Source organism: Carettochelys insculpta, chromosome 2 (assembly GCF_033958435.1).
Source record: "Carettochelys insculpta isolate YL-2023 chromosome 2, ASM3395843v1, whole genome shotgun sequence".
Taxonomy (NCBI): Eukaryota; Metazoa; Chordata; order Testudines; family Carettochelyidae; genus Carettochelys; species Carettochelys insculpta.
The window spans coordinates 19,823,330-19,848,038 of record NC_134138.1 but is presented as its reverse complement, the minus strand read 5'-3'; the positions used below and the strand labels follow the sequence as shown (position 1 = coordinate 19,848,038).

Sequence of the window (24,709 nt, the reverse complement as noted above, 5' to 3'; positions counted from 1 at the left end):
CATTAGCTGGTCTTTTGTTAATCCACAGGCAACACGGCTTTCAAACAGGCTCCCAGCTGCATGGGAGGAGGACAGATGGGGCTGAACTCCTGCCTCGCATGCCGACAAAAGTCCGCTCATGTGCCACTTTTGGCAGTCCTACCAGAAGTTGCTGCTCCCTGCTATATACTATGATATGGCATAATGCATAATACCCATTTCCTTTTTTTATACGGAACGGTAAAAAGCTTGACAATGATCCACGTTGCAGATTTTAATTTAAAGGGAATTTCCCTCTTGAACTTGTTATCATGGATTGTTAGTGGTCAGAAGTAATTTGCTGAGGCTTGGAGTAAGACAACTGGGCTTGCATGTGGCTCCAAGCAATACAAGCAAAACCTACATGTTACAGAGGAAAAAGTGTGAACTCCCATGCAAAATATGACATGCTATAAGACGTAGTTTCGGTGAAATTCTGACCCATTAAAGGCAATGGCAATTGTGCTATGGACTTCAACAGGGCCAGGATTTCACTCACAAAGTACAATAGTAACTGCATCTAAATTAGATATATAAAGGTCTTGGAGCATTTATGAATATTAATGCCACAATCCTATAGATGCTTTCTCACGGACAATCTGCTGTGCCTGCTTGGCACGCCGTTGAAATCAACGGGGCTCTGCAAGAGAAAGGAAACCAGCAGACAGTTCATGTATTGATTCCAGTAAAGCATCTGATACACAGCTTTGTGAAATACAACTGCTAAAATGAACGCAGGCCATCTGGAATATAAACACTGTTATACAACCCAAAAACTGAATTCACAATTACAAACAGAATAATAGTACATGGTAGCATAGACACAAAGGAGGTACCCAGTAAAATACGGCAGGGATTTGTATGAGGGCCAGTCATTAAATGCTTCATTATTGATCAACAAAGGAAATGAACTGCACAGTGATCAAATAAGCAGATGATACCAAACTGGGAAAAAAGCTGGAAACACCAGTGAAGACAGAAAAGTAAGAAAACAAATTTTCAGACACTAGAAACCTGGTCAAAAATCATACAGGCTGAACTTCTCTAGTCTGGCACTCTCACATCCAGCAGGATCTGTAATCTGGAATGATTTTAGTTAGTGAGACAACCACTTATGTGTGCGTGGCCAATTTTCCTGTCATCCCATAAAGTTTGACAGCCACCAGTCCTCGCTCTCAGTGTTCTGCACTGTTATTTGACTCTAATTTATCCCTACATGTCTTCTAAGAGCCCAGTAAGCAGCGAAAATGTTGGTAGTGTGTGAAACAAAATTGACGTGGTCCAGCAAATTCACTCGTTTGCCACAGGTCAGGTCCCAAGGGTGCTGGACCAGACAGGTTCAACCTGTAGAGAGATTCAGCTTCACCAATGCAAGCTGATAATTCTGGAGGAAGTTAATTCTAACTACATCAACTCAACACTAGGCAGTAAACCAGAAAACAACAGTGACGCCAAAAGAAATGCCAGTGTGAGTTCATAATATGATGCTACCAAAATTATTGAGGCCATTTTAGATTACATCTGCAGAGGCACCACGTTACAAATCAGAGGTGTTCCCAGTGCAGCTTTGCTGCAACAGAAATATATGGACAAACTGGAGGAAGTTCAGAGAAGAGCAGCAGAAAGTTAAGAAGTGGATGAACTTTTACAGGAAGAAAGAGCCATAAAATACCAACTCCACTGGTCTGGCCACTGTGTGTAGGCCTGGCACTCACTTCTTGAAGCAAGGACTCTTCTCTCAGTTACGGCAGGGGAGAAGGGCTCATGGAGGTCAGCTGAATTATTTCAAAGCCATTCTGAGAGTACACCTTAAAAATGGCGGCATCAACCCATCAAATTGGAAGGGCTCATCACAGAACAGAACATAGTGGCACCACCCCATGCACAGCTCACTGTGAGGAGGACAGACATGTTTATGAGTCAGAGAAGCAACAAAAGGAGGAAAGAAAGTGAACAATACCCAAGCCAACAAGTAGGTCTCCTCCAAGATTACACCTGTCACCTCTGTGGGAAAATCTGCAGGACAAGAATGGGACTCAGCCACGTAATAAACCCACCAGTGAACACTTTTGGCAAGGATCACCCTCGCACTGAGGGATAGCAGAGACCCTCCCGCTCCCTGGCTCTCACACACTCACAGAGCCAATATGTGGTGGAAGTCATGGGTCTGACTCATGCAGTGGTGTCCAATAGTAACTGAAGGATCACCACACTTTTGGTTGTCCTCCTTCTGTATTCACCACAGCCCGCCCCAACAATGCCCACCCTCTCCCGAGAGACAGGCACCCTCAGCCCCAGCTCTAAATGAATGCCCTCCCCCTCCCCCAGAGACAGGCACCCCCCGCTCACCCCCACGCTCTATTTGTATATTCTGGGGACTCATTGGAGCCACCACCATTGGAGCTGCCACTGAAGCCAGGACCACAGGGCTTACAGGAAACGCACTGCTCCAGGACAGAGCCACACCAAGGAAAGAGCTGCAGGAGGAGCTGCCTCAACTGCTGCCACCACACACTTGTCCCACCAAATGGTGGGGCACGTGTGCACCGTGGATGGAGGACCCTCCACATGTGTGACTCAAAGCCGCTCTTCACCACGCCACAGTGTCCCGTACACCACATGTGGCGAACTGAGAGCGTATTGGGACACCACTGGACTAGTGGGCCCCAAGCCCTCCACTTTCCAGTCAGGATCTGGCTAGTAGGCGCAAGCCTCCAGCTACCTTATAAATTCGTCAACTCCTCGTTTATTCTACATAACACATGTGGCAATCACATCACATCACATCACATGAGGCGGCTGGATATATTCTCTCTCCAAGTGCCCTACTTAGGGCTACAATAATCTACATGCCTTTCATATACAGCTAAAACCCTCTGCTACTAACCAACCATTACAGAGTCAGTTTTCCTTTCATCCTCTGGGAAAGTTATTTCCTTTCATACCCATGCACTGAACCAATTCGGATCCCTTCATCTTCCTCCATTGGCACTTTGGGATCTTTGGCCATGTCTAATTTGTTGACTCCATCTCCACCCTGTCCTTCACTAACATAGCCATTCTCTCAGAGGAAAGATCTTCAGACAGGAAATGTACCTTTGTATTATGAAGGAGCATTCTTCATGTTTGCACAGGCAAGTAGGGTCAGTAAAAAAAACATTCACATGGAGACAGAGAACTCACCACTGCAATGAACAAACATCATTTCAGCATTTGGCACATTATTATTCTCCACTTACTCAAACACTTTTATGACCCTGACAAAGAGGAATATCATCACCATGAACGCTGCCTTTGCAGAAATTACTGAGTGAGAGGTTTGTTTTTGCTGGTGAAATGATCACAATAGTCCTTTCCAGCAGCAAAAACAAATTATAAATCTTTCAAACAAATTTCAGAAGTGGCAAAAGGCCTGATTTTCAAAGAAAAAAAATGTAAGTGCAGTTTTGCAAGGAAAAAGGTACTTGCAACTGTGTGCCTAACCTGTATGCGTAAGAACAAGAAGTCTTGTGGCACCTTATAGACTAACAGATATTTTGGAGCATAAGCTTCTGTGGGCAAAGACCCGCTTCATCAGATGTATGAGTGTGGGGTGGTTTCAGAGGGGTATTTAAAGAGTGGGGTGTCAGTAAAAGGGAGGGACAGAGCTGACAAGGTCTATTCAGCAAGGTAGAAATGGCCCATTATTAATAGTACTTATCAAAAGAGGAAAAAAACACGCCAGATCAGACAGGGGGATATGAGCCATTGTCAGAGTCTAATGGGGAGGTGTTAATATCTCCCTATTAGACTCTGACAATGGCTCATATCCCCCTGTCTGATCTGACTGGTTTTTTCCTCTTTTGATACATACTATTGATAATGGGCCACCTTCACCTTGCTGAATAGACCTTGTCCGCTCTGTCCCTCCCTTTTACTGGCACCCCACTCTTTAAATACCCCTCTGAAACCACTCCACACTCATACATCTGATGAAGTGGGTCTTTGCCCATGAAAGCTTATGCTCTAAAGTATCTGTTAGTCTATAAGGTGCCACATGACTTCTTCTTGTTCTCAGAGCTACAGACTAACACAGCTACCTTTCTGATACTGCATGCGTAAGTACCTCAGGTGGACATGCAATTCAATAAATGCAAATAGACCTTTACACATGTAGGCAAGTAACTGCATGTTCCTAATTTTGAAACCACATGAGCATTCAGCATAACCATTACCATTATGCTGAAAGCTGCTAACAGAGGCCACAGGAGTCTTAGTATGAAAAACAATAACAGAATTCACTGAAGCCAGTGGATCCCAATAAACCTATTTAAGGCTCCACAGAAGCCGCGATGAAGCCCATTTTGGTAATGCAATGTAGACAGTGAAAGGTGCCACTTGAGTCACAAAACTGCATGAAAAGAACGGAGCAGAGGTAATCCAAGTAGACTAACAGGCACTTCCCCAAATTGTAAACAAATGAGCTAAACTATTTGGCATACAGGGGTTGTATGTTGGGGCTTGTCTACACAGGAAAACTGCATGTTTGTAAGATAAGGTGTCACTTTAACTCATTACAGATGTACCTGTCACTGTGTGAACGTTCATTCCAGTTTGTATACCTTTTCAAGTACAATGTACATACTTGAGAAGGAATTTATACTAAAACAGCCACTCTTAATCCAGAAGAGACTGTCCACACAGGAAGTAATATTGTGATAACTACAGCTGTTTATCTGCATAATTCTACTCCTATAAGGGTACTCACCTTGAAGGGTTAACTCAGGCATAACTCAGAAATACTTTGGACAAAACACTGCTTGTAACCTATCATTTTTGATGGCATAATCTCTTGGATCTTTGAATCCTATTTTTTAATGTATGTATTATTTTTGTAGTTTAAGTTATAAATATTGTTTATATATTAGTGTTCCAAATGTCTGTCTCCATGAAGACCTCAATGGGGTGTGGCTAGCCTATGGTGAGAGTATAGCTTGTCAGGGGTTAGCAGCCAATGCACATCTGAAGAGCTTTGCTGTTTACATTCAGACCAGCGCATAGGCAATGATAGATTGTATAAAAGTACACTCCAAGATTGTAACATGAGTGAATCACCCATCTGTTCTTTTTTTTTTTTTTTTTTGGGGGGGGGGGGGCGGGGGGTTGAGTTTTTTTTAGCTCAAGAGAACAAAGGAATTCCCTACACGGGAGAAAGATATAAAGAAGGCCCGAGAGTTCCTCCATATTGGTCTTCAGCCTGGCTTGGAAATTGCTTGATGCACCCTAATGAAAAACAGCATAGCTTTACAGTATTCTGGAAACCCATGTAAGGACATAATCTTTTCTGACCTGAAGCTGTCACCTGATATAAGGCTCATATTTAGGGAAAGAAATCACATGCGTTTTTTCTTTTCTTAAATTCGTTGGCTCACTTTGATCTGCCTGTTTTTATTTCTAATCCCTTAAATCTTACTGGTTTTGCTTAATAGAAACTCTCTTGCTTATAATCAAATCAAGTGTAAATTATTACCTAGGGACAGCTACCACTGTGCACATCTCCCTTTCATTGATAAAGGGCTACTACCTAATGAACCCTCCCTGTGAAAATCTTTTGCACAGTGAGAGACAGATCTATTTGGGCTTTTAATCCTTTCTGGGGGTTGATTCCTGGGCGATGTGCCTTAGAACTGCACCTTCCCCAAACTGTACTTAATCAGTGCCTGCATTGCTCTGTAGGGGGACGGTAACACCAACTCTGTGCCTTGGTTGGGGAAGACCAGAGAATCTGGATCAGCAGGATAGGGTGGTGGGGAGCCCCCGAGAGCAAGAAGGCAGGTGTCAGTGGCCAACTCAGCACACTGGGAAACATCCCAAGGGATCTTTTCTGACTGCAGGCTATCACAGTCTCAAAGTATTTTCAGCCTAAATGGTTGTTTTGTTTACACTAATTTTGATGGGACTACTCACTACACATGCTTAACTACTGCACAGAGACGGTAACTCACAAAGATGTCCAGCCTGGAAGTTCCTTCAAGAGCACCCATTGTCAAAGCAGGCCAACTTGAGCCTAAAATATCCTTCCCAGGCATAAATGGATAAGCCTCCTACGGATCATTTTAAAATGAGAAAGAAGGCAGCACACATTTAATGATTCTTGAACCATATTCTGTATAAAGACATTCGTATTTAAGTTATCCCTTTTTTAATACCGTATGTGCCAGAGCATCGCCTCCATATCATCATTGTCTTTCTAAAGTGTTATGCAAAATAGTATTTAGCATTGTTAGATAACACATTAAATGCTATATAAGTGTTTATCCCAGGTGTATCATTATAGTATCTGGCTACCCCAGCAGCATATCTATATCACTAAAGTCCCGACCCAATGCATTTCAGGCCACAACACATAGAACTGTTCCAAACAGCCAAGCTTCTGATTAAACAAAACCCTCTGGGTTGCCAGATGAGATCCAAATTGTCCACAGATTTTATAATATGACACAAAGTCTACGTCTACACGTGTATGCTACATCGAAATAGCTTATTTCGATGTAGCGACATCGAAATAAGCTATTTCGATGAATAACGTCTACACGTCCTCCAGGGCTGGTGCCATCAACATTCAACGTCGACGTTGGGCAGCACCACATCGAAGTAGGCGCTGTGGGGGAGCATCTACATGCCAAAGTAGCACATATTGAAATAAGGGTGCCAGGAACAGCTGCAGACAGGGTAACAGGGCAGACTAGCACCTCCGGGGCAACAGCTAGCCGCTCCCCTAAAAGGGCCCCTCCCAGACACACACAGCCTGCACAGCACGCGGTTTGCAGAGCCATAGGCACGCACACCTCGGCGACGCAGTTATGGACCCCCACCAGCAGCAGCAGCAGCAGCAGCAGCAGCCACCAGAGGTCCACCCAGCCGCCCCTGCAGAAGCAGTGCTCGCCCTGCTCAATGCCATGTGGGAGGCAGCTGATCACATTCTAGCCACAGAAGAGGAGCTGCCCCAGGGGAGGAGGAAGCAACCCCAGACCCTGCAGCCCCCCGCCGCCGGCTGTGGAGCTACCCCACGAGCATCGACTGGTGGGAGCGGCTGGTGCTCGGAGAGTGGGACGACGACTGCTGGCTCCAGAACTTTCGTATGACCCAGCAGACATTTCTGGAGCTCTGCCAGTGGCTCACCCCCACACTGAGGCACCAGGACACCGCCATGCGGCGTGCCCTCAGTATGGAGAAATGGGTCGGCATCGCTGTCTGGAAGCTGGCCACTCCAGACAGCTACCGATCCATGGGGCAGCAGTTTGGCTTTGGCAAGGCCACCATTGGGGCTGTCCTCATGGAGGTAAAAGGACCCATGGGGAAGGGGAGGCAGCCCTGGGGGTGGAGGAGAGCTCTGGCAGGGGAGGGCCAGACACACCCTGCACACCCCTCACTGGTGCTCTCCCATGTCCTTCCCCTGCAGGTCATCCGCGCCATCAACGCCCTGCTCCTCCACAGGCTCTTGCAGCTTGGGGACCCGGATGCCGCCATCGCAGGCTTTGCCACCCTGGGCTTCCCCAATTGCTTCAGAGCTCTGGATGGGACCCATATCCCCGTCCGTGCCCTGGAGCACAGTGGAGGACGCTTCTTAAACAGGAAGGGCTACCATTCAGTGGTCCTCCAGGCCTTGGTGGATAGCTGGGGCCACTTCCTGGACATATATGTTGGCTGGCCTGGCAGCACCCACGACGCCTGGGTATTCCGGAATTCGAGTCTGTGCCGCCGGCTGGAGGCGGGACCTACATCCCCCAGCGGGAGATCCCTGTGGGGGACACCACCATGCCCTTCTGCATCATCGCAGACGTGGCGTACCCCCTCCGGCCCTGGCTCATGCACCCTTACACGGGCCATCTGTCAGCCAGCCAGGAGCGCTTCAACATGCGCCTGAACCACGCGCGCCAGGTGGTTGAGCGCACATTTGGCCGCCTCAAAGGGTGCTGGAGGTGTCTCCTCACCCGCCTTGATGCGGGCCCCACCAACATCCCCCAGATTGTGGGCGCATGCAGCGCCCTCCACAACCTGGTGGAGAGCAAGGGGGAGGCATTCTTTCAGGGCTGGGCTGTGGAGGCTGGCAGGGCCGACGTGCAGCCACCTGCTGCCCCCAGTCGCCAGGTGGGCCCCGAGGGATCCGGGTCCGGGAGGCCCTGCGGGCCCACTTCAACCAGGCCGCAGGGTGAACACTGGCAGGCCCCCCACTACACCCCCGCCATCCTCCACAACACTCCCTGCCCCTACGCCCACACCACAGAGCACCCAAAAGCACACCCCCCACACTTTTCTTGCAAATAAAAATAGACCTGTTGTTCGTGAAACTACCAAATGTTGAACTCTTATTATTATTATACTATTTACAACAAACATAAATATTATATATATTCTATGATGATTAAGCCAAAAAAAGGGGAAGACAAGGAAGGGGAGAACTATTTACATGGGGGGCAGGTATCATAAAATAACAGGGGTCTAATACAAACTATATACAAAACACAAGTAAAAGGGGATATGTACAAAGTGGGGGTGGCACGTCCTGGGCCCCGCACCCCCTAATATCCAGCGCTGGGGGTGGGCGGCCGCGACCCGCGCCTCGGCCTCAGCCCTGGCCAGGGCTGGCTGGGGGCCGGGTGGACCAGCAGATATGGCCGGCGGGTGTCAGCAGGCCCCAGGTCCCCCTCAGCGGAAGGCCCCTCGGTGGTGGACGGCGGTGTGACAGCGGGTGGAGCAGCGGGTGGAGCAGGCAGGGCCGGCACAGCGGCGTCCGGCGTGGCGTGGGGGGCCGGGTAGTCCGCTATGCATTCAAAAGTGCGCATAAAGGCCCCCCATGCCTCCTGGCACCAGGCCAGCGCCCGCTTCTGCAGATGGAGCCGCCGCTCCTTCACCCGCAGGCACTGCTCCAAGACCTCCAGCTGCCGCCGGAAGATCGCCAGCAGCAGGGGATCCATCGCCATCCATGGGTGGTGCTGGGTCCGCCGTCATCCCTGCCCTGGGGCTGGTCGGTGCTCCGCCGAGGGACTGGCCTGGAGTGATGGCCCCGGTGGGCTCTCCGGGACCACTGACACCTCGCTGGCGCTCTCCAGTCCCTCCGATGGTGCAGCTGCGGAACACGGGGGAGGGGAGAAGAGTGGAGACAGCCGTTAGTGTGGCCCCCGAGCTGTGGCCCTTGTCCCCCCACCCCTCTGCTGCTGGTTCCCCATCCCCATCCCCGAGAGATGCTGCTGCTGCTGATGGGTGTCCCACCCCCTCCCCCCGGGGGACCCTAGGTTCCACTCCCCCCATCCCCAGGGATGGGGCATGGCACTGTCGTGCTGGGGGGGCAGGGGCTGATGCACTCTTCTGAGGGACATGTCACTGCTGTCCTTGGGGCCATGGTCATCTGGGCATGTGGAGGGCCCTGGTCATGTCTGTTGCCCCCGCCCCTCAACCCCGAGGGTGTGCACCGGGTGGGTACATACCTGATGGTCCGCTCCACGGTCGGGGGACACTCGGTGGGTGGACGCCCTGCTGGAGCTGTGGGACAGCAGCGCGATGTGGAGCCCCCCATCGCTGGAGGAGGATCCCCCCTCCTCCTCCTCCTCCGGTGTCCCAGGGGTGGGCTCCTGGGGGGGCCCCTGGGGTGCAGGGCTTGCCTCCGGGGCGGACTCCGTCTCCGGGGCCTGCTGGGAATCGTCGGCCGAGGTGTCAAGAGTGGCCGGAGGGGAGGAGGTGTGCCGGGGGCCCAGGATTTCCCTGAGTTCCCTGTAAAAGGGGCAAGTGACGGGGGCAGCCCCAGATTGGCTGGCCGCATCCTGGGCCCGGGCGTAACCCTGCCGCAGCTCCTTAACCTTACTCCTGATGTGGTCAGGAGTGCGGGCAGGGTGACCCCAGGTGGCCAGGCCCTCGGCCAGCTGAGCAAACGCATCCACGTTCCGCCTCTTGCTCCCCATTACCTGGAGCACCTCCTCCTCGCTCCAGAGCCCCAGCAGGTCCCGAAGCTTGGCCTCCATCCAGGAGGGGCCCCGCTGCCTCTTCCTGGGCTGGCTGCCAGCCTGGGAGCCCTGGCTCCCCTTGGGGGGGGTGTCCTGGGGGTGCTTGGGGGGCTGGAGGGTGGCCATTGCAGCGGGGGGTGTGTCTCTGGGCTGCTGTGAGATGTGCAGGCTGGCCGCGTGACTGTGCTGCCGCCTGCACGCTCTCTCAGCTTCCTGCACAGGAAGGCAGGGAGTGGGGACCTTTAAGGGGCCGCTGCACGCAACGACCATCAAGCTCAGGGGCTGGAGAGAGAGTCTCTCAACCCCTCAGCTGATGGCCGCCATGGCGGACCCCACTATTTCGATGTTGCGGGACGTGCATCGGCTACACAGGCCCTACTTCGACGTTCAACGTCGAAGTAGGGCGCTATTCCCATCTCCTCATGGGGATAGCGACTTCAACGTCTCACCGCCTTACGTCGATGTCAACTTCAAAATAGCGCCCACCACATGTAGTCGTGGCGGGTGCTATTTCGAAGTTGGCGCAGCTACTTCGAAGTAGCCGGCACGTGTAGATGCGACTTAAATGATGTAATGATGTAATGCAGAATTGTGTTTTTGCATTACACACACAAGTGTGTGTGTGAGAGAGAGAAAGTTTTGTTTTTTTTTTTAAATCCAACTATTAATAAAAACTAAAACCGGACAACAACACACAGCCTCTAACTCTCCAGACTTTGTGCTATATTTGTTTTTACCATTATGCTGGAATTCAAAGATGCATCTGCAAACAAGTGAAGCAGGTGGGAACATCCCACCCAATAGTGGAATCTCCCTGTAAGGTTTAGTACAGAGAAAACATATATATGCAGGGATGAGAGTGCCTCAGTACCACCTAACCAAAGTTTGACTTACTTGTCTTAAGCCTTGTACTCCGAGTGGAGCATAGGTCATCTACAAGTGTCCTCCATTTCAGTCTGTTTTGGGATAAAACTTCAAGCTGACTCCAGCAGTACCCCAGCTGTTTTTCTTCTATCTCAGTAGATCTTCTCCATTATGTCTGAAACCCTCCACCTTTACGTTTTCCTTGTGGGTTCCATTTGAGAGCTGCTGCACCCATAAAAATTCAGGTCTCATTGAATTCATCTGGTTTGTAATGATAGTCTGAGTAGCACAACAAAATCTCGACGCTCATTTAACCATTATGGTTGCTCCCTTCTGGGTTTTAGCCAAGCAGTGTGGTTTTTGTCTTTTGTGCCCGGGTGCCATTTAGAGTTGCCCTGGGTCCAGGTTTTGGCCAGAAAGTCTTGCTGTAGAGGGGATCTGGAAATCCTAAATAGCACCGGAACCAAAAGTCCAGTGATTTTGGGATGGGAGGAGACACCAATTATTAACCCACACCAGCTTCTCGTTTGCCAGGTAGGCAGGCTCTTTGAGCCAATCCAGTGAGCAACAGAGGGGATGAGGTAACGATGGAGAACCTTAGGAGGCAGAGACAGAGTGAGGCATTGGGGAAGGAGGCAGAGGATGGGACACAGTGTGGGGAAGAGATGGGATGGGGCAAGTTCTTGTGGAATGAAGCAGGACAGAGCTATCAGGGGTTTGGTTATTAGCAATTAGGAAGCTGACAACCCTCTTTGCCATAGATCAAGTCCCACAAACAGATCCTAGACTACAGTCCCACGCATATGATGGCGTCACTAGGGACCTAACCACATCACCTGTACCATCAAAAGCTCGTTCATCTGCACATCTGTTTAAGTGATATATCCCATCATGTGCCAGGAATGCCTCTCTGCACTGTACACTGGACAAACCGGAGTGTCTCTGCCCAAAAGAATCAATGGACACAAATCAGACAAAGAACAGTAACACAGGAAAACAAGGTGGGAGAACATTTTATCCTCCCGGGATACACAGTTACAGACTTGAGAGTTGCCATCCTCAAATAAAATAAAATCAAAAACTTCAAAACAAGGCTGCAATGTGAAACTGCTGAGCTGGAATTCATGTGTAAATTTGACACAATCAGAATAGGTCTGAATGGAGATTGGGAATGGCTCTCATATTACAATGGCATTTTCCCCTTTAGGTATTCGCACCTTCCTATCACTGTTGGAAGTGGGCCACATCCTCCCTGATTGAATTAGCACTGATGCAACACTCCCATCTCTGTACCCCTATCATCTTTTCTTTTTCTTTCACTTTATGCATCTGACAAAGTGAGCTGCAACTCACAAAATTTATACCATAATAAAATTGTTGATCTGTAAGGTGCCATTGGACTCCTTGTTGTTTTTGCTGAAACAAACTAACACTGCTACCCCTTGAAACCTTGAACTGTTATGCAGTATGTGGGCTCACTGTGCAGTATTATGGGTTAGTAGCTCATATCAAGCGCTAGAAGATGTACTCTTCATGTCAAAAACTATTCTATTTGCAATCTGTAGCACTCCAGTGTCTTCTTTTATTCCCTCCAACACAACACCTAACACTCTGAAATGAATGGCTGATGCCATTACCCATCCACGAGAGGGCTTGGGGGTTAGTGCATCTCATTTCTGGACCTTCGTGTCTCTGCTAGGGCAGTACCAGCATCTGTTCCTGATCTGAGGCTGGGAATCTTCAGCTTTTCTGCTGCACCTGGGCCTCGGCCTCTAAGGGCTGCGATAGGGCACCCAGGCCTTCCATGTCCTCCAGGTCCCAGGGCCCTGTGTGAAGCAACACCAGCAAGGTTCTTCCTACAGCAAGCCAAAATCCACTGCCTCAAGCTATTTCCTACCCACAGGGCCCTTCAGTTTGTGACACAATCCCTACAATCCAGCAGCTGCTCAGCAACAAAGTAAGAGTTCAGATCAATAGGACCGTGCAATACCTGCTGGTTCCCAAAGAGGGCAATAGATGGAGAGGGCTCTTTTTGTGAGCCTTACTCACTCTGTGGTCCTCTCTCAGGTTCAACCTTCTGTCCAGTTCTCTCTCTCCAGCAGCCTGTTCACCATCCTCTTCCTGGGCTTCTGAGCTCCCATTTAACTCTCTCCATCACTCTGAGCAGGCTCAGCAGGTCCCACCATGTGGGGCCATCCGGGCACAGTATTGCCTTTCAATCCCTACAGGCTCAGTGTGGAGTTTTGTACACTCCCTCATTACCGCACTAGTCAGTCAGAAGACAGCAAGTGACAGCTTACGCAGCACAGAACAGGTCAATGAAATACCACTTATAGTAGCAGGCAGCGCTCCCTATAGGCTGTACACTTGTGCGGCTGCTCAAGAGAGATCAAATGCTGCCCAGCTGATTAGCAGACCACCCACAGCTAGGTTTTTTTGTTTCTTCTGCTGGTACACATTCATACTTGTCTCGGGGCACATAAAAATTATTCTGCTCATGGATGGAAAAAATGAGAGGGAACGTTGGTAGCAGGAGGATAAAACTTTAAAAAATGTCTAAGGCTACGTCTACACGTGAAGCCAACATCGAAATAGCTTATTTCGATGTAGCAACATCAAAATAGGCTATTTCGATGAATAGCGTCTACACGTCCTCCAGGGCTGGCAACGTCGATGTTCAAATTCGACGTTGCGCGGCACCACATCGAAATAGGCGCTGCGAGGGTACGTCTACACGCCAAAGTAGCACACATCGAAATAAGGGTGCCAGGCACAGCTGCAGACAGGGTCACAGGGCGGACTCAACAGCAAGCCGCTCCCTTAAAGGGCCCCTCCCAGACACAGTTGCACTAAACAACACAAGATCCACAGAGCTGACAACTGGTTGCAGACCCTGTGCCTGCAGCATGGATCCCCAGCTGCCGCAGAAGCAGCCAGAAGCCCTGGGCTAAGGGCTGCTGCCCACGGTGACCATAGAGCCCCGCAGGGGCTGGAGAGAGAGCATCTCTCAACCCCCCAGCTGATGGCCGCCATGGAGGACCCGGCAATTTCGACGTTGCGGGACGTGGATCATCTACACGGTCCCTACTTCGACGTTGAACGTCGAAGTAGGGCGCTATTCCGATCCCCTCATGAGGTTAGCGACTTCGACGTCTCGCCGCCTAACGTCGAAGTTAACTTCGAAATAGCGCCCGACGTGTGTAGCCGCGACGGGCGCTATTTCGAAGTTAGTGCCGCTACTTCGAAGTAGCGTGCACGTGTAGACACGGCTTAAGTGTGCTAGTCTCCAAAGTGGCTAAGAAACTTTTGGAAATCGGACTTAGGCACGTCTATAAATTTAGTGGTTATCTCATTATTGTGAGTCCTCCTAGGCTTCCGCTTTCTTTGTTCATTCATCCCAATGACATACCAGCTTTCTATAGCCAACAACTGAACCATAACAATGGCTGCTTATAGCAGCCAAAGCACAGCTCATTCTTACTACCCACACTGTCTTCCCAGGTCTGAGCACAGATGCATTAGCAGAGCTGTGTGGCAAGGTCTCCAGTTACTGAATCTTCATTATCTTTTTACAAAGTGTGCGCCAAGAAATATCCTGCAGTATTATGAAGTATTTGCACAAATAATTAAAGTTGGACTAGAATTGTTGCAATAACTGAGTAAAGAGCATTCGCTAATGGCACAGCTCTGTTTTTAATTGTGTTGGTGCACGTGGAGGCAAATGCAAGTTGATTAGCTGGCCCAAGCACTAGGCAAAGGGGCAGTGGGAAGAAAAGCTTCTTCTACCACTCCTATGCCAGTGCACCTACAAAACAACCATGTGGAGGCTATTACAGTCTAACATCTGAACACCTAAATGCCCTGATGCGGCAGGGGGAAAAGAATGGGAAAGATCCATGCAGTTGCAGAACTTCAAGCTTCACCTCAGCCTGCCCTGTTCCACATGCTGTCCCTCTCGGGCTGTTCTCCAAACAAACAATTGATCTCCATGTTGTGCAAATCTACATCCAGTCCCTTCTACTGCACAGCAGAACCACACCAGTTCTGCCATTTGGAAAGGTACTCAGCCATCACCCTAAGGACAGAGTCCAGCACTAAATTGATGGAGTACAGGGTCACACACTTGTTCAGTCCTACAATGTTTCATTCTAATGAGTCATCCTTTGCTTTCCAAACTTTCTACTGAAGGTCAAAAACAGCGTGAAACCTGCCTTGCCAGCTCTCACAATATGCCGTATTTTCTTAAGCTCCCAGCTCCTGGAATCATGTGATTAGATGAGAGTCAGCTTTTTATAGTGCAAACTTCCAGACCTTCTACTTGCCAAGAAAAACTGATCCAAGAGCACTCTAACAGCAAAAAAAAAAAAAAAACACAAGAAGTCCTGTTTAAACATAAACCTCAATTTTGGGGGTATGAATCTTGTTCTCTCTATATATGGCTTGGATTAACAATACAGAATCTGTAGTTTATTTAAGGCAGATGACCGGGTTCCTAGAATTTTTATAAAACAACAGTCCAGCTAATTAAATAGTGTTTTAAATAAGCACCCGAGTTTGGGGGGTTGGTGGCTTTACAGATCTCTGGTCTTATTATTTTTTAATTATGTAAAAATGAAACTTCTTCATTTGCTTGTTTTAAGTAGGAGCCTTCGGTATATGATTGCAAAGCTGTGGCCAGACATTTTTTTCCCCATGCTTAACTCTTGACTTCTCAACAGCAGAGTTCCTACCTGTTGAAAACTTGGACCTCACACACTTCTACTGTTTGAAAATATAGGTGCACATATGCCACTAGGGGACTGTTTCCACACGTTCGATAAGCAACATCTAGTGGTTAATCGAAGATGTAACAAAACTTGCACTACACAGTCAGCCATGGGCAGGAAACTGATCTCAAGAGCCCTACATGGATACAAAATTTTCATCTGCAGCCACATTTGCATTGGCAAAAATGATCCATGGATATCTACATCCATGACTATACAATGGATCTCTGCAAATCTGTAAATTCTAGATAGAAAATATGTACCCACATCCACAAAAATGAGTCATGAATATTCTCATCCACTTCCATGGATGAGGATATCCAGAGACACAAAGCAGATATCCAAGGATTTGCAAGGCTGTGCTGATCACCAGCACAACCTCAATGAGGCCACCATACCAAGGACTACTGACAGTGAGCAGAGATTGACAAGGTACTTCTGGGCAGTCCACAAAGACATGACTGATTGATCACATGATGGGGGCTCCTTTTTGTCTCCAACAGGTATTAAAAGAATCTCAAGTGGCAACCAGGCTGAGATTTCAATAGAGCTCAGCATAGCCTAACTCTGCTGCCACAGATGTTGATAAGAAGTTTACCATTTGCTCCATGGTTGCAGAAGTAGTCCAACTATGAGTTCTTTTGAACAATCTCACCCTAAAATACTTTCCTACTTGAACTAGTCCACTTGAATGCCTGCAGTAGTTGCCGCAGGAGCATTACAAGGATGCAAATAGGAGGAGAAGTGTCTGTAAGACAAACTCTCTACTGAGGGCCTGGTTGAAATTTTTCCATAAATTTCGACGGAAGATTGGGTTTTCAACTATCTGAAAAGGTTTCAAAAGTGTCTGATGCTCTGGGCATCCCTAAGCCTCTGACAGCTCAAAGCTGGGACTTCATGACATGGGATGGATAATGCAATAACTTTCTATTTTTCATCCCCTCTGAAGCATCTGGCACCAGCCATGGTGAGAAGACATGATAACGGGCTAGAAGGATTACTGGTCTGATCCAGTATGGCCATTCTTATATACACACGATAAATACCCATATCCACACTCCCACAAGGCAATGTGTAATTGCAACTTTGGGAATTTTGAACTGGAAGTTTCCAGACAAGAATCTTCAGGTTTCTCTTCCTCACCGAAAAATTTAAATATTCCATGTTAAAAATCCTATTTTTCCAAACATCTGCATCATTAAGATATGGTGATGAGGTTGGACAATGCCAGTCCGAGACCACCAAGGAACTTCTCAGAGCTAAGTGGATCTGAGTTTTCCTAAACACTGAGAAGAAACTACATATTTTCAGAAGGAAAGAAGGTGCCAATTCCTTGGGAGCCAGTTCTCCATTTTACATATCAAAAAATATTCCCCTCACCCAAATTAACAGCTGAGCGTGCAAACACTTACCCGGTGCAGTGTTTACTGCATTAGGAACTCTCATTGACCAATTTAATTAGAATTAGAACTGTAATAAGTGTTATGGACCTGCACTGTAGCCCCTTGATGTGAATTTGAGTCTTTCTATTGATTTCACTGGGCTTTAGATCAGGGTTTATCAGTACTATTCCCATTAGAAAGCAAGAGTTGGGCCTTTAAATCATTTATTGGCAATAAATTGCACACACTGCAATTTCCTTTTTAATTTTAAAACTTTTTTTTTATTGTGAGGCTGTTCAATCCCAATCTAGTCCATTTTATTGCTCAAGCAGTAACATTTCCTTAAAATACATTTTTACATGATAAAAATTTAAACAAATAGGCACTCACTGAAATGCTTTGGAGCCAGTCACCCACCCACACACTCCGAATAAAATGTAAACAGCTCTTTGCATCTCTGCTGAGGCACCATATGAGGCACTCCAGGACAGTACTACTTTCATGACAGAGCTGTAAATCCAATTTTGGAGAGAATTACAAAGAAATGCTAAAAGACCCCTTCACTTCAAAGGCTCTATCATGAGCAACTCGAAACCAGAATTTAATGTAGAGCTCCAAATATTAGTGTTTCCCACTGTATTGTTCTTCCTGATAGTAGGTTGATGTTCTCGCCTTTCCATGACAGAAGTGAAGCTCTACAAGCCACTAAGATTCCTGAACAATCTTTCATTTCTTCAATTTTCAGAGTTTTGCTTCTTTAAGAGCTGATTCTATGAAGTGATGTATCAACTTTCATTTTTTGATTCTATATTTGCACAGTGCCTAGTGCAGTGGGGCTCCAAGAAGTTACAGTAACCCCAATGAATAAATAAATAAATCATAAGTATCCACCGCCCTCAACTTCCACTAAAATCCATTTTACTCAGGGCTGTCTACACTACTGCCTAAATTGATCTACCTTGCTTCGCTCAGGAGCATGAAAAAAGACCAGCCCCCACGCAACTCAAGTTACAGCAGCCAAGTGCCAGCCACACGGACACTGTCAGCAGGACACACTCCCACTTTCCCCTCCATTACTTCACTTCTGTGAGAGGCAGAAAGAATGTCCCATCAGCATGAAGCATCTTCAGCAGACGCACTGCACCAGTGCACCTGTACCTCTGTAGTGCTTCTAATATATTTCTGCCCTTGGCAAGATTAGGCCCCATATTGAACACTAACAGGGCCAAATTCTGGTGCACTGAAAGATGGAGAGTGATTGCGCAGGAACCAGACAAAGCAGCTAGGGAACACATCAATGAGCCAGCTCTCAAGAGCTGCTTTACACTTTCTCAGCAGCAGACTCCAGGTGGAAGAGCAGCAAGTTATAGAACAGAGTCCATTCTCCTTCGAACCTCCTGAGCCATGATATCCTGCCCCGGGACCACCGGCACTGCCAAACCCACTCCACTCCCAACAACCCCCCTGGAGGTTTGTAAAGCACAGGAAGGATTTTACCCTTAATGTGTCTTGGTTCCTAATGAAGGACCCAATCCACCTCCCACTGACGTCAACGAGCGATTTGCAGCCTGATCTATAGATTGTGCATGAATTATTCTGATAACTGGTAATTCTTAAGTAGTCACTTTGAATGTAGACAGGTTCTTGTCCCAAGAGCAGGCCCAGTATTATTTAAATTACTACATAGATGGGAACTCCAAAGGGCACAGCTGCAACATTTGCACTATGGGAACTCTTCTTCAGTTACAGTCAGTTTGTTAGTACACTTAGCACAGCCAGAGATACTACAGAATGTACATCTGACCATCCAAATTCTTGCACCATACTTTGCGGGAAAACTGGAAATATTAAGTTATCATCTTCCTCATAACCTTCGCCTACCTCCTCACCATCAATGGCCATCATTCCAGCACATTCCAAGGAATACATCCTTCTCTCTCTCTCTCTCCCCTCCTCTGTCCACAGGCTGGCATGCAACTTTTATAATATGTTACCCTGACACCACTATATCAAATGTACATTCAGAAGAGGTTTTCCCCCTTTTCTTTATTTGTATCTCCTCACCCAACTAACGCTGTCAACCCCTTCTAACAGTTTGCACATTAATATGTGTAACTACCACTTCAGCTCATGTTCTTACCCACCTCCCCCATTTCAGCAAATCTGCAGGTTTCACTTCCATGTGCTCTGTGGTAACACTTACGGGAACATTCTACCTTCTATCACCGAAGGGGTTCCCAAAAATGGTTCCTATTGATCAATGCCAAGGATGACAGCCCACTCAATCACACTTGGGTTAACCTATGCTTCAGCTCACATCTTATAGTATGTAGGCCTGTGGGTTTCTTGTGTTATGGCTTGATATAATGAAAGCAAAACAAAACTGCAGAAATGTAGCACTTTAAAGACTAACAAAATGATTTTAAAAAAAAAGCAATAAAATCTGACACAGGGCGGCGGCGATGTTGATTGTTCTGCCTGTGATAAGTATGAGCATCAAAGGAAGGGAAGCAGTATTATGTACATATTTATTCTGGTGATACCATCACTGGACCTAACCATGTTAGTTACAAGATCGAAAGGCACATTCTCACGCACTTCCACAACTTTATATATGCCACTGTGTGCCAATAATGCCCTGCCACTGTGTGCATTTGGGCAGACTGGGCAAAGCCTTCATCAAAGAATAAATGGACACAGAGCAGACATCAAGAAACTCAATACACAAAAGCCTATCTGTGAAAACTTCAATGGAGTGGGCCATTCTGTTAAAGACCTGAGAATTTGTGTCCTGGACCAAAGAGAAAGAATTACAAACAGATTACAGCAAGAAATTTGTGAGTTGGAATTCATATTCAAATTCTACATATTAACCCATAGCATGAACCAAGACATCAATTCCCTCATGCATTACAAGGTCTGCTTCCCTTCCTCTGATGCTCTTAATTATCTCAAGCAGGACAATTAACATCCCCTTGCCCCTGTATCAGTTTTCATTGCAATTTTTTTTTTTGGTCCGCTATACTTATAAATGTCAGTCTGCATTGGAAATGAGAGTGGCTCTGATGAAGTGGGTCTGTTCCACAAAAGCTCATCACCAAATAGATCATTTTGTTAGTCTTTTAAGCGCTACATTTCTGCTATTTTTTTATTGCTGTTGTCGGAATACAGACTAAGATGGCTATCTCTCTGTTACTATAATGAACGCAGATTAGTAAAACGAAGACAAGGCAAAGTTAGCCCTATGGGCTGTACATTGGGCTTTAAAAAGGTGCTCGCCAGCAAAACTTGAGTAACTCATAAAAATGCAAAGCCATGAAAACTATAAAAAGTTATTCTATTTACCTGGGGAATAACAGACCCTGGAAGTCTTCTTTAGTTAATATGGAGACTGATCAACCTCCCATTCAGATCAATGGCATTAGTTAATCAGGTCTCAGTCCTGAAAGAGGCTAAATATGCCACTCAGAGGGATTGTCTACACTAGCCCGCTCTTTCAAAGGGGGCATGGAAACAAGCCACATCGATGAATATTAATGAGGTGTGGTGCTGCATACACAGCACCTCATTAGCATAATTCTCACCGCACAAACTTGGAAGTTGCTAACTTCGAAGTGCCAGAAAGCTGTGTAGCTGCAGGCACTTCAAAGTACCCACACAACTTCCAAGTGCCCTTACTCCTAACACGTTAGCAAGTTCAAAGTTCATGCAGAGAGAATTATGTTAATGAGGTGCTGCATACGCAGCGCAGCACCTCATTGCTATTCACCGATCCGGCTCATTTACATGCTCCCTTCGAAGGAGGGGGCTAGTGTAGATGAGCCCAGAGAAAGTGTTCAGATCTTCATTTCTTACTTGCATCAAGTTCTCACTGAAATGAACAGACCCGAATCTGAAAAATGTTGAGCACCCACGATTCCCTGAAGGGACTCTGATCACATCAGCATTTAGCCCATCATGTGCTGGGTAACTGACAGATGCTTCTTATGCAGAGTTCATTCCCATGGTGTCTGAAGACCTCATGAGTTTTTTGGGATACCTCTTCAAACACAGGAAATTATTGCATGAGTAATACAAAATAAGAATGTATCACAGGCTCAGAATATGCAAGATGTTTTTCAAATATATAAAACACATGCCTGCCCTAAAGAGCATCCAATGGGCAAAGAAACAAAATGCAAACGATGGATGGAGGAAAAGGGTATGACATACAAGTTGAGCCTCTCTAGCCCAGCACCATGCAATAATCCCGCATGATATTAGTTAGCCAGACAGCCATTTATCATGGGTGTGACCAAGTTTACCATGGTCCCATAATTTGTTTACAACCACCAGTCCTGGCTCTCAGTGTTTTGGGCTGTTCTTCATCTTTAATTTACTCCTAAATATCTTCTAAGTGCCCAATAAGCAGTGGAAGTGTTGGTAACGCTGCTAGACAATATTGACCTCCTGTGGTCTGGCAAATTCTGTTGTCCAGCACCAGTCAGGTCCCAAGGGTGCTGGAAGAGAGAGTTCAACCTGTAGAAAGTGATCACGGGCTAGCATGTGATACCATTCTTCCAGGCTAGCAGAAAGCTAGTTAGAACTGGGCATGGGACTTAGAAAAACTTACGACTAATAGAGGAATGCGCTGGGTATATATTAGTTCTGGTAAGGTTTGTATGTAGGATAGTTTTATTGGAGGAGGTCTTGTAGGAAAAGAGGTCCTGTTTGATTTTTGCATGTCTGCAAAATCCAGTTCAGTTACAACTGCTGTGAAAATAGGGTTTTAAATAGCAGTGAGGCAGAGTGGATTATGGACAAATAGATTTTGGACAGTCATTCCAATCATACAGGACTGCCGAAAAGAAGGTGGATGTGATTGTGAGAGAAGATTGCACCTGGACTTCCCTTCTCTTCTCCCAGAAAACACCACATTATAAAACACAGAGTAATAGATACAAGACGTAACCTACATACAAAGAGGTTTTCCTAGGGCTAATTTACACCTAATGCATGTTCTATCAGTTTCATAAACTTTCCTAAGTTATATGCCCAGTTCAAACAAGCTACCCTACTAGCCTAAAAAAATATCACCCAAGGCTTAGTTTTTCCAAGTAGTTCAATCTTGGTACTTTAAACAAAGCAAAACAGAAGAACAACGTCCTCATTTATGTGGCATACACCACGAAAAGCTCCAAACTAAGTTAATGAGTGAAAGAGAAGTTTACGACCAAGTCAGTAGTATACCACTACACAAAAACCTATTTCATAATAAACCTGATATTTTACTCCTTTTTAGTCAAAACTCTCATCAGCTTCAACAGGAGACTTGTCCAAGGGCAGGATCAGAGCCTTAAACTCAATGGCTCTACTCACAGGAGTAAACATTACTTGTCGGATAAGAGTTGGTAGGCTGCGAATCTGGCTCCAGAACCTACACAAACTGGAGCACTTTACTTCTTTCTGATTAAAAGCAACCCACTTCAGTAATCACTCCTCAGTCTTCCACCACAGAATTTTGTACCCTATTCTTTACTGAGCTTTTAAAAGCCAATACAAGGCACGTTGTTCTGCAGTTGCATCCAAGCAACGCTATAAAACAAATGCATTTCAGGACACTGTCATCTTAAAATCATATGTTGCAAACAAATTCATTTTTCTATGATTCTAATAACATCTTAAATGCTTTTAAGATGTAAGAATTTTAGAAATCTAGCATGCTGGCCATTCTTTATGCTGTACTTTTTGCAGTTCTCTCATTCTGGACAAGTGAAACCAGTTTCACTTTCAAGTAGTATATTACGGTGGTTGGGCTTTACACACTGCAGATGTTTATTTGATTTAAAAATTACTGTTAAAATTGATTTTAAAAGCATGTAGACATTTCTCCTGAACTTAGGTTTTTTAAAGGCTTATTTAAAACCACAGTTAACATTTTTTGTTAGAATTAAGTTGACAGTGTCCCTTTTAGCAGTTTGAACCTTACAATCTGTCATAATGGGTCCTTGCTCCATCCCTTTTCCCAAGCTTTCATAAAATACAGTCTTTGACATGTGTATCCAAGGGAATGTATTCAGATAAAGACATGAGAAAGACTTTTAAACAAAACAGCGCCTCATTTGATGATAGCAAAAAAATTCAAGGCATATTTTTAGCCCATAATGAGACCCTGGTAATTTTCTCTTTCTGCAGAGCAAGTTCCAATGAGCATTATGCCTACAATGATAAAGCAAAACAGCACCATAATATGCATCTGCGAGGAGAAAATCCCATACCCCTTTCGGGGCTGAGCCTTTAAATATACGCCAGCTCACAGGTGCACTGGCTGGCTTCACATTCTCCCAGCATTCGGGTCCTGTCAATTTCTGCAGGGCCAGCCTCTCTGAATCCAGGCTGTGAATACCTTAGTTACCAGCCCCAAGACAAAGCCAATCCCATTCATCACCTTTCTCTCTGTTTTCCAGAGCTCTGCCTGTATCCCCGCCACAGCAACAGACTGCCCCTGCAAAGGGGGGATGGAGGGGTTGGATGTGGGGTGATTTCCCCAAGCTCCCCAAGGCACCAGCTGGTCTTACAAGCGTGGGGCACCGCCTGGACCTCCCACCAACCCTCCCCCGGGGATCGGAAAGGGCAGCACGAATGGAGCCCCGACCGGAGTGACAATAGCCCATCTCCGCCCCCCCCCCACAGCCCCGGGAGCGCCCCCCAGCCACTCACACGAAGGCGTGATACACCAGCGCCCAGCCTCGGGGTCTCTCCAGGGCGTCGTAGATCAAAGTTTGGATCCTCCGGTACTTGGCATTGTTCCGCTTGACGGGTCGGCTCAGCGGGGTCTTGGCCAAGAGCCCGATGCCCTGCGGGTTCCGCCTCCCGCCCTCGTCCTTCCCGGCGCCTTCCAGCAGCAGGGTCCCATCCTTGTCGGCTCCGGCGCCCAAGGCCCCTTGCTCCAGGTCCCCCGCCGCCAGCCCTACTCTCCTCCCCGCGGGCTCCCCGCCGCCGGCTGCTGCCTTCCTGCCCTTGAGCCCCATGCTCGCGGCTGGCCCGGCGCGGTGCGGCGGGAGGTGAGCAGCGGCAGCAGCCCGGGCAGCTCCACTGCCATGATCCGAGCGCGGGGGCGCCGGGCCGTCAGGCCATCAGCCCGCCGGGCGGGGAGCCGCGGGCGGCGCTCAGGCCGAGGCAGGGCCGGTGGGGGCGGCGGCAGCAGCGCCCGGGCCGGCAGGGGCACCGCACCATCGCCGAGCTTGTGCGCTCGCCGACCCGCCGCCGGGGTCCCCGCGCCGCCCGGCCTCACACCGGGGGAGGGGCCCCTGGCACGGCGCCAGCCAATGGCGGCGCGGCGGAGACCCGGGGAGGGGTTGTGCCCCCGCCCCGCGCAGCCCGGCCCGGCCCTGCCCGCCCCGGGGAACAGCCCGCTCGGCAGGGGGAGCCTGCAGCAGCCGCAGCCGCAGCCGCAGCCGCGGGGAGCTTCCGCCCGGCCCGGGCGGCTGGGGCGCGGGTGGGGAGTGAGGTGTGGGCCGGAGAGCTGGGGAGCTGGATGCCGCTGCGGGAGGTGGGCAGCGAACCCCGCCCCGCTCAGCCGCCGGCGCTGCACAAGCCGCCTCGCCCGCCCGCCGCGGGCCCTGCCCCGCTGCTGCCCCCGCCACAGCAGATGCCTGGCAAGGAGCCCACGACCGCCTGTGTCCCGGTACACGGAGGTGCCTGATCCCCCAGCCCAGAC

General features: G+C 48.0%; 1 protein-coding gene across 1 annotated transcript in view; it reads right to left on the bottom strand.

Annotated features, from left to right (window-relative positions):
- The window catches only part of KCNQ3 (potassium voltage-gated channel subfamily Q member 3), a 249,181-nt gene extending 225,029 nt beyond the window's left edge, over window positions 1–24,152 (bottom strand). The window contains exon 1 of the mRNA XM_074985612.1: window positions 23,710–24,152. Within this exon, the coding sequence (XP_074841713.1) occupies window positions 23,710–24,020 (311 nt within the window). The 5' untranslated portion in view covers window positions 24,021–24,152. The remainder of the gene's footprint in view (window positions 1–23,709) is intronic.
- Between the last annotated feature and the right edge of the window lie 557 nt (window positions 24,153–24,709).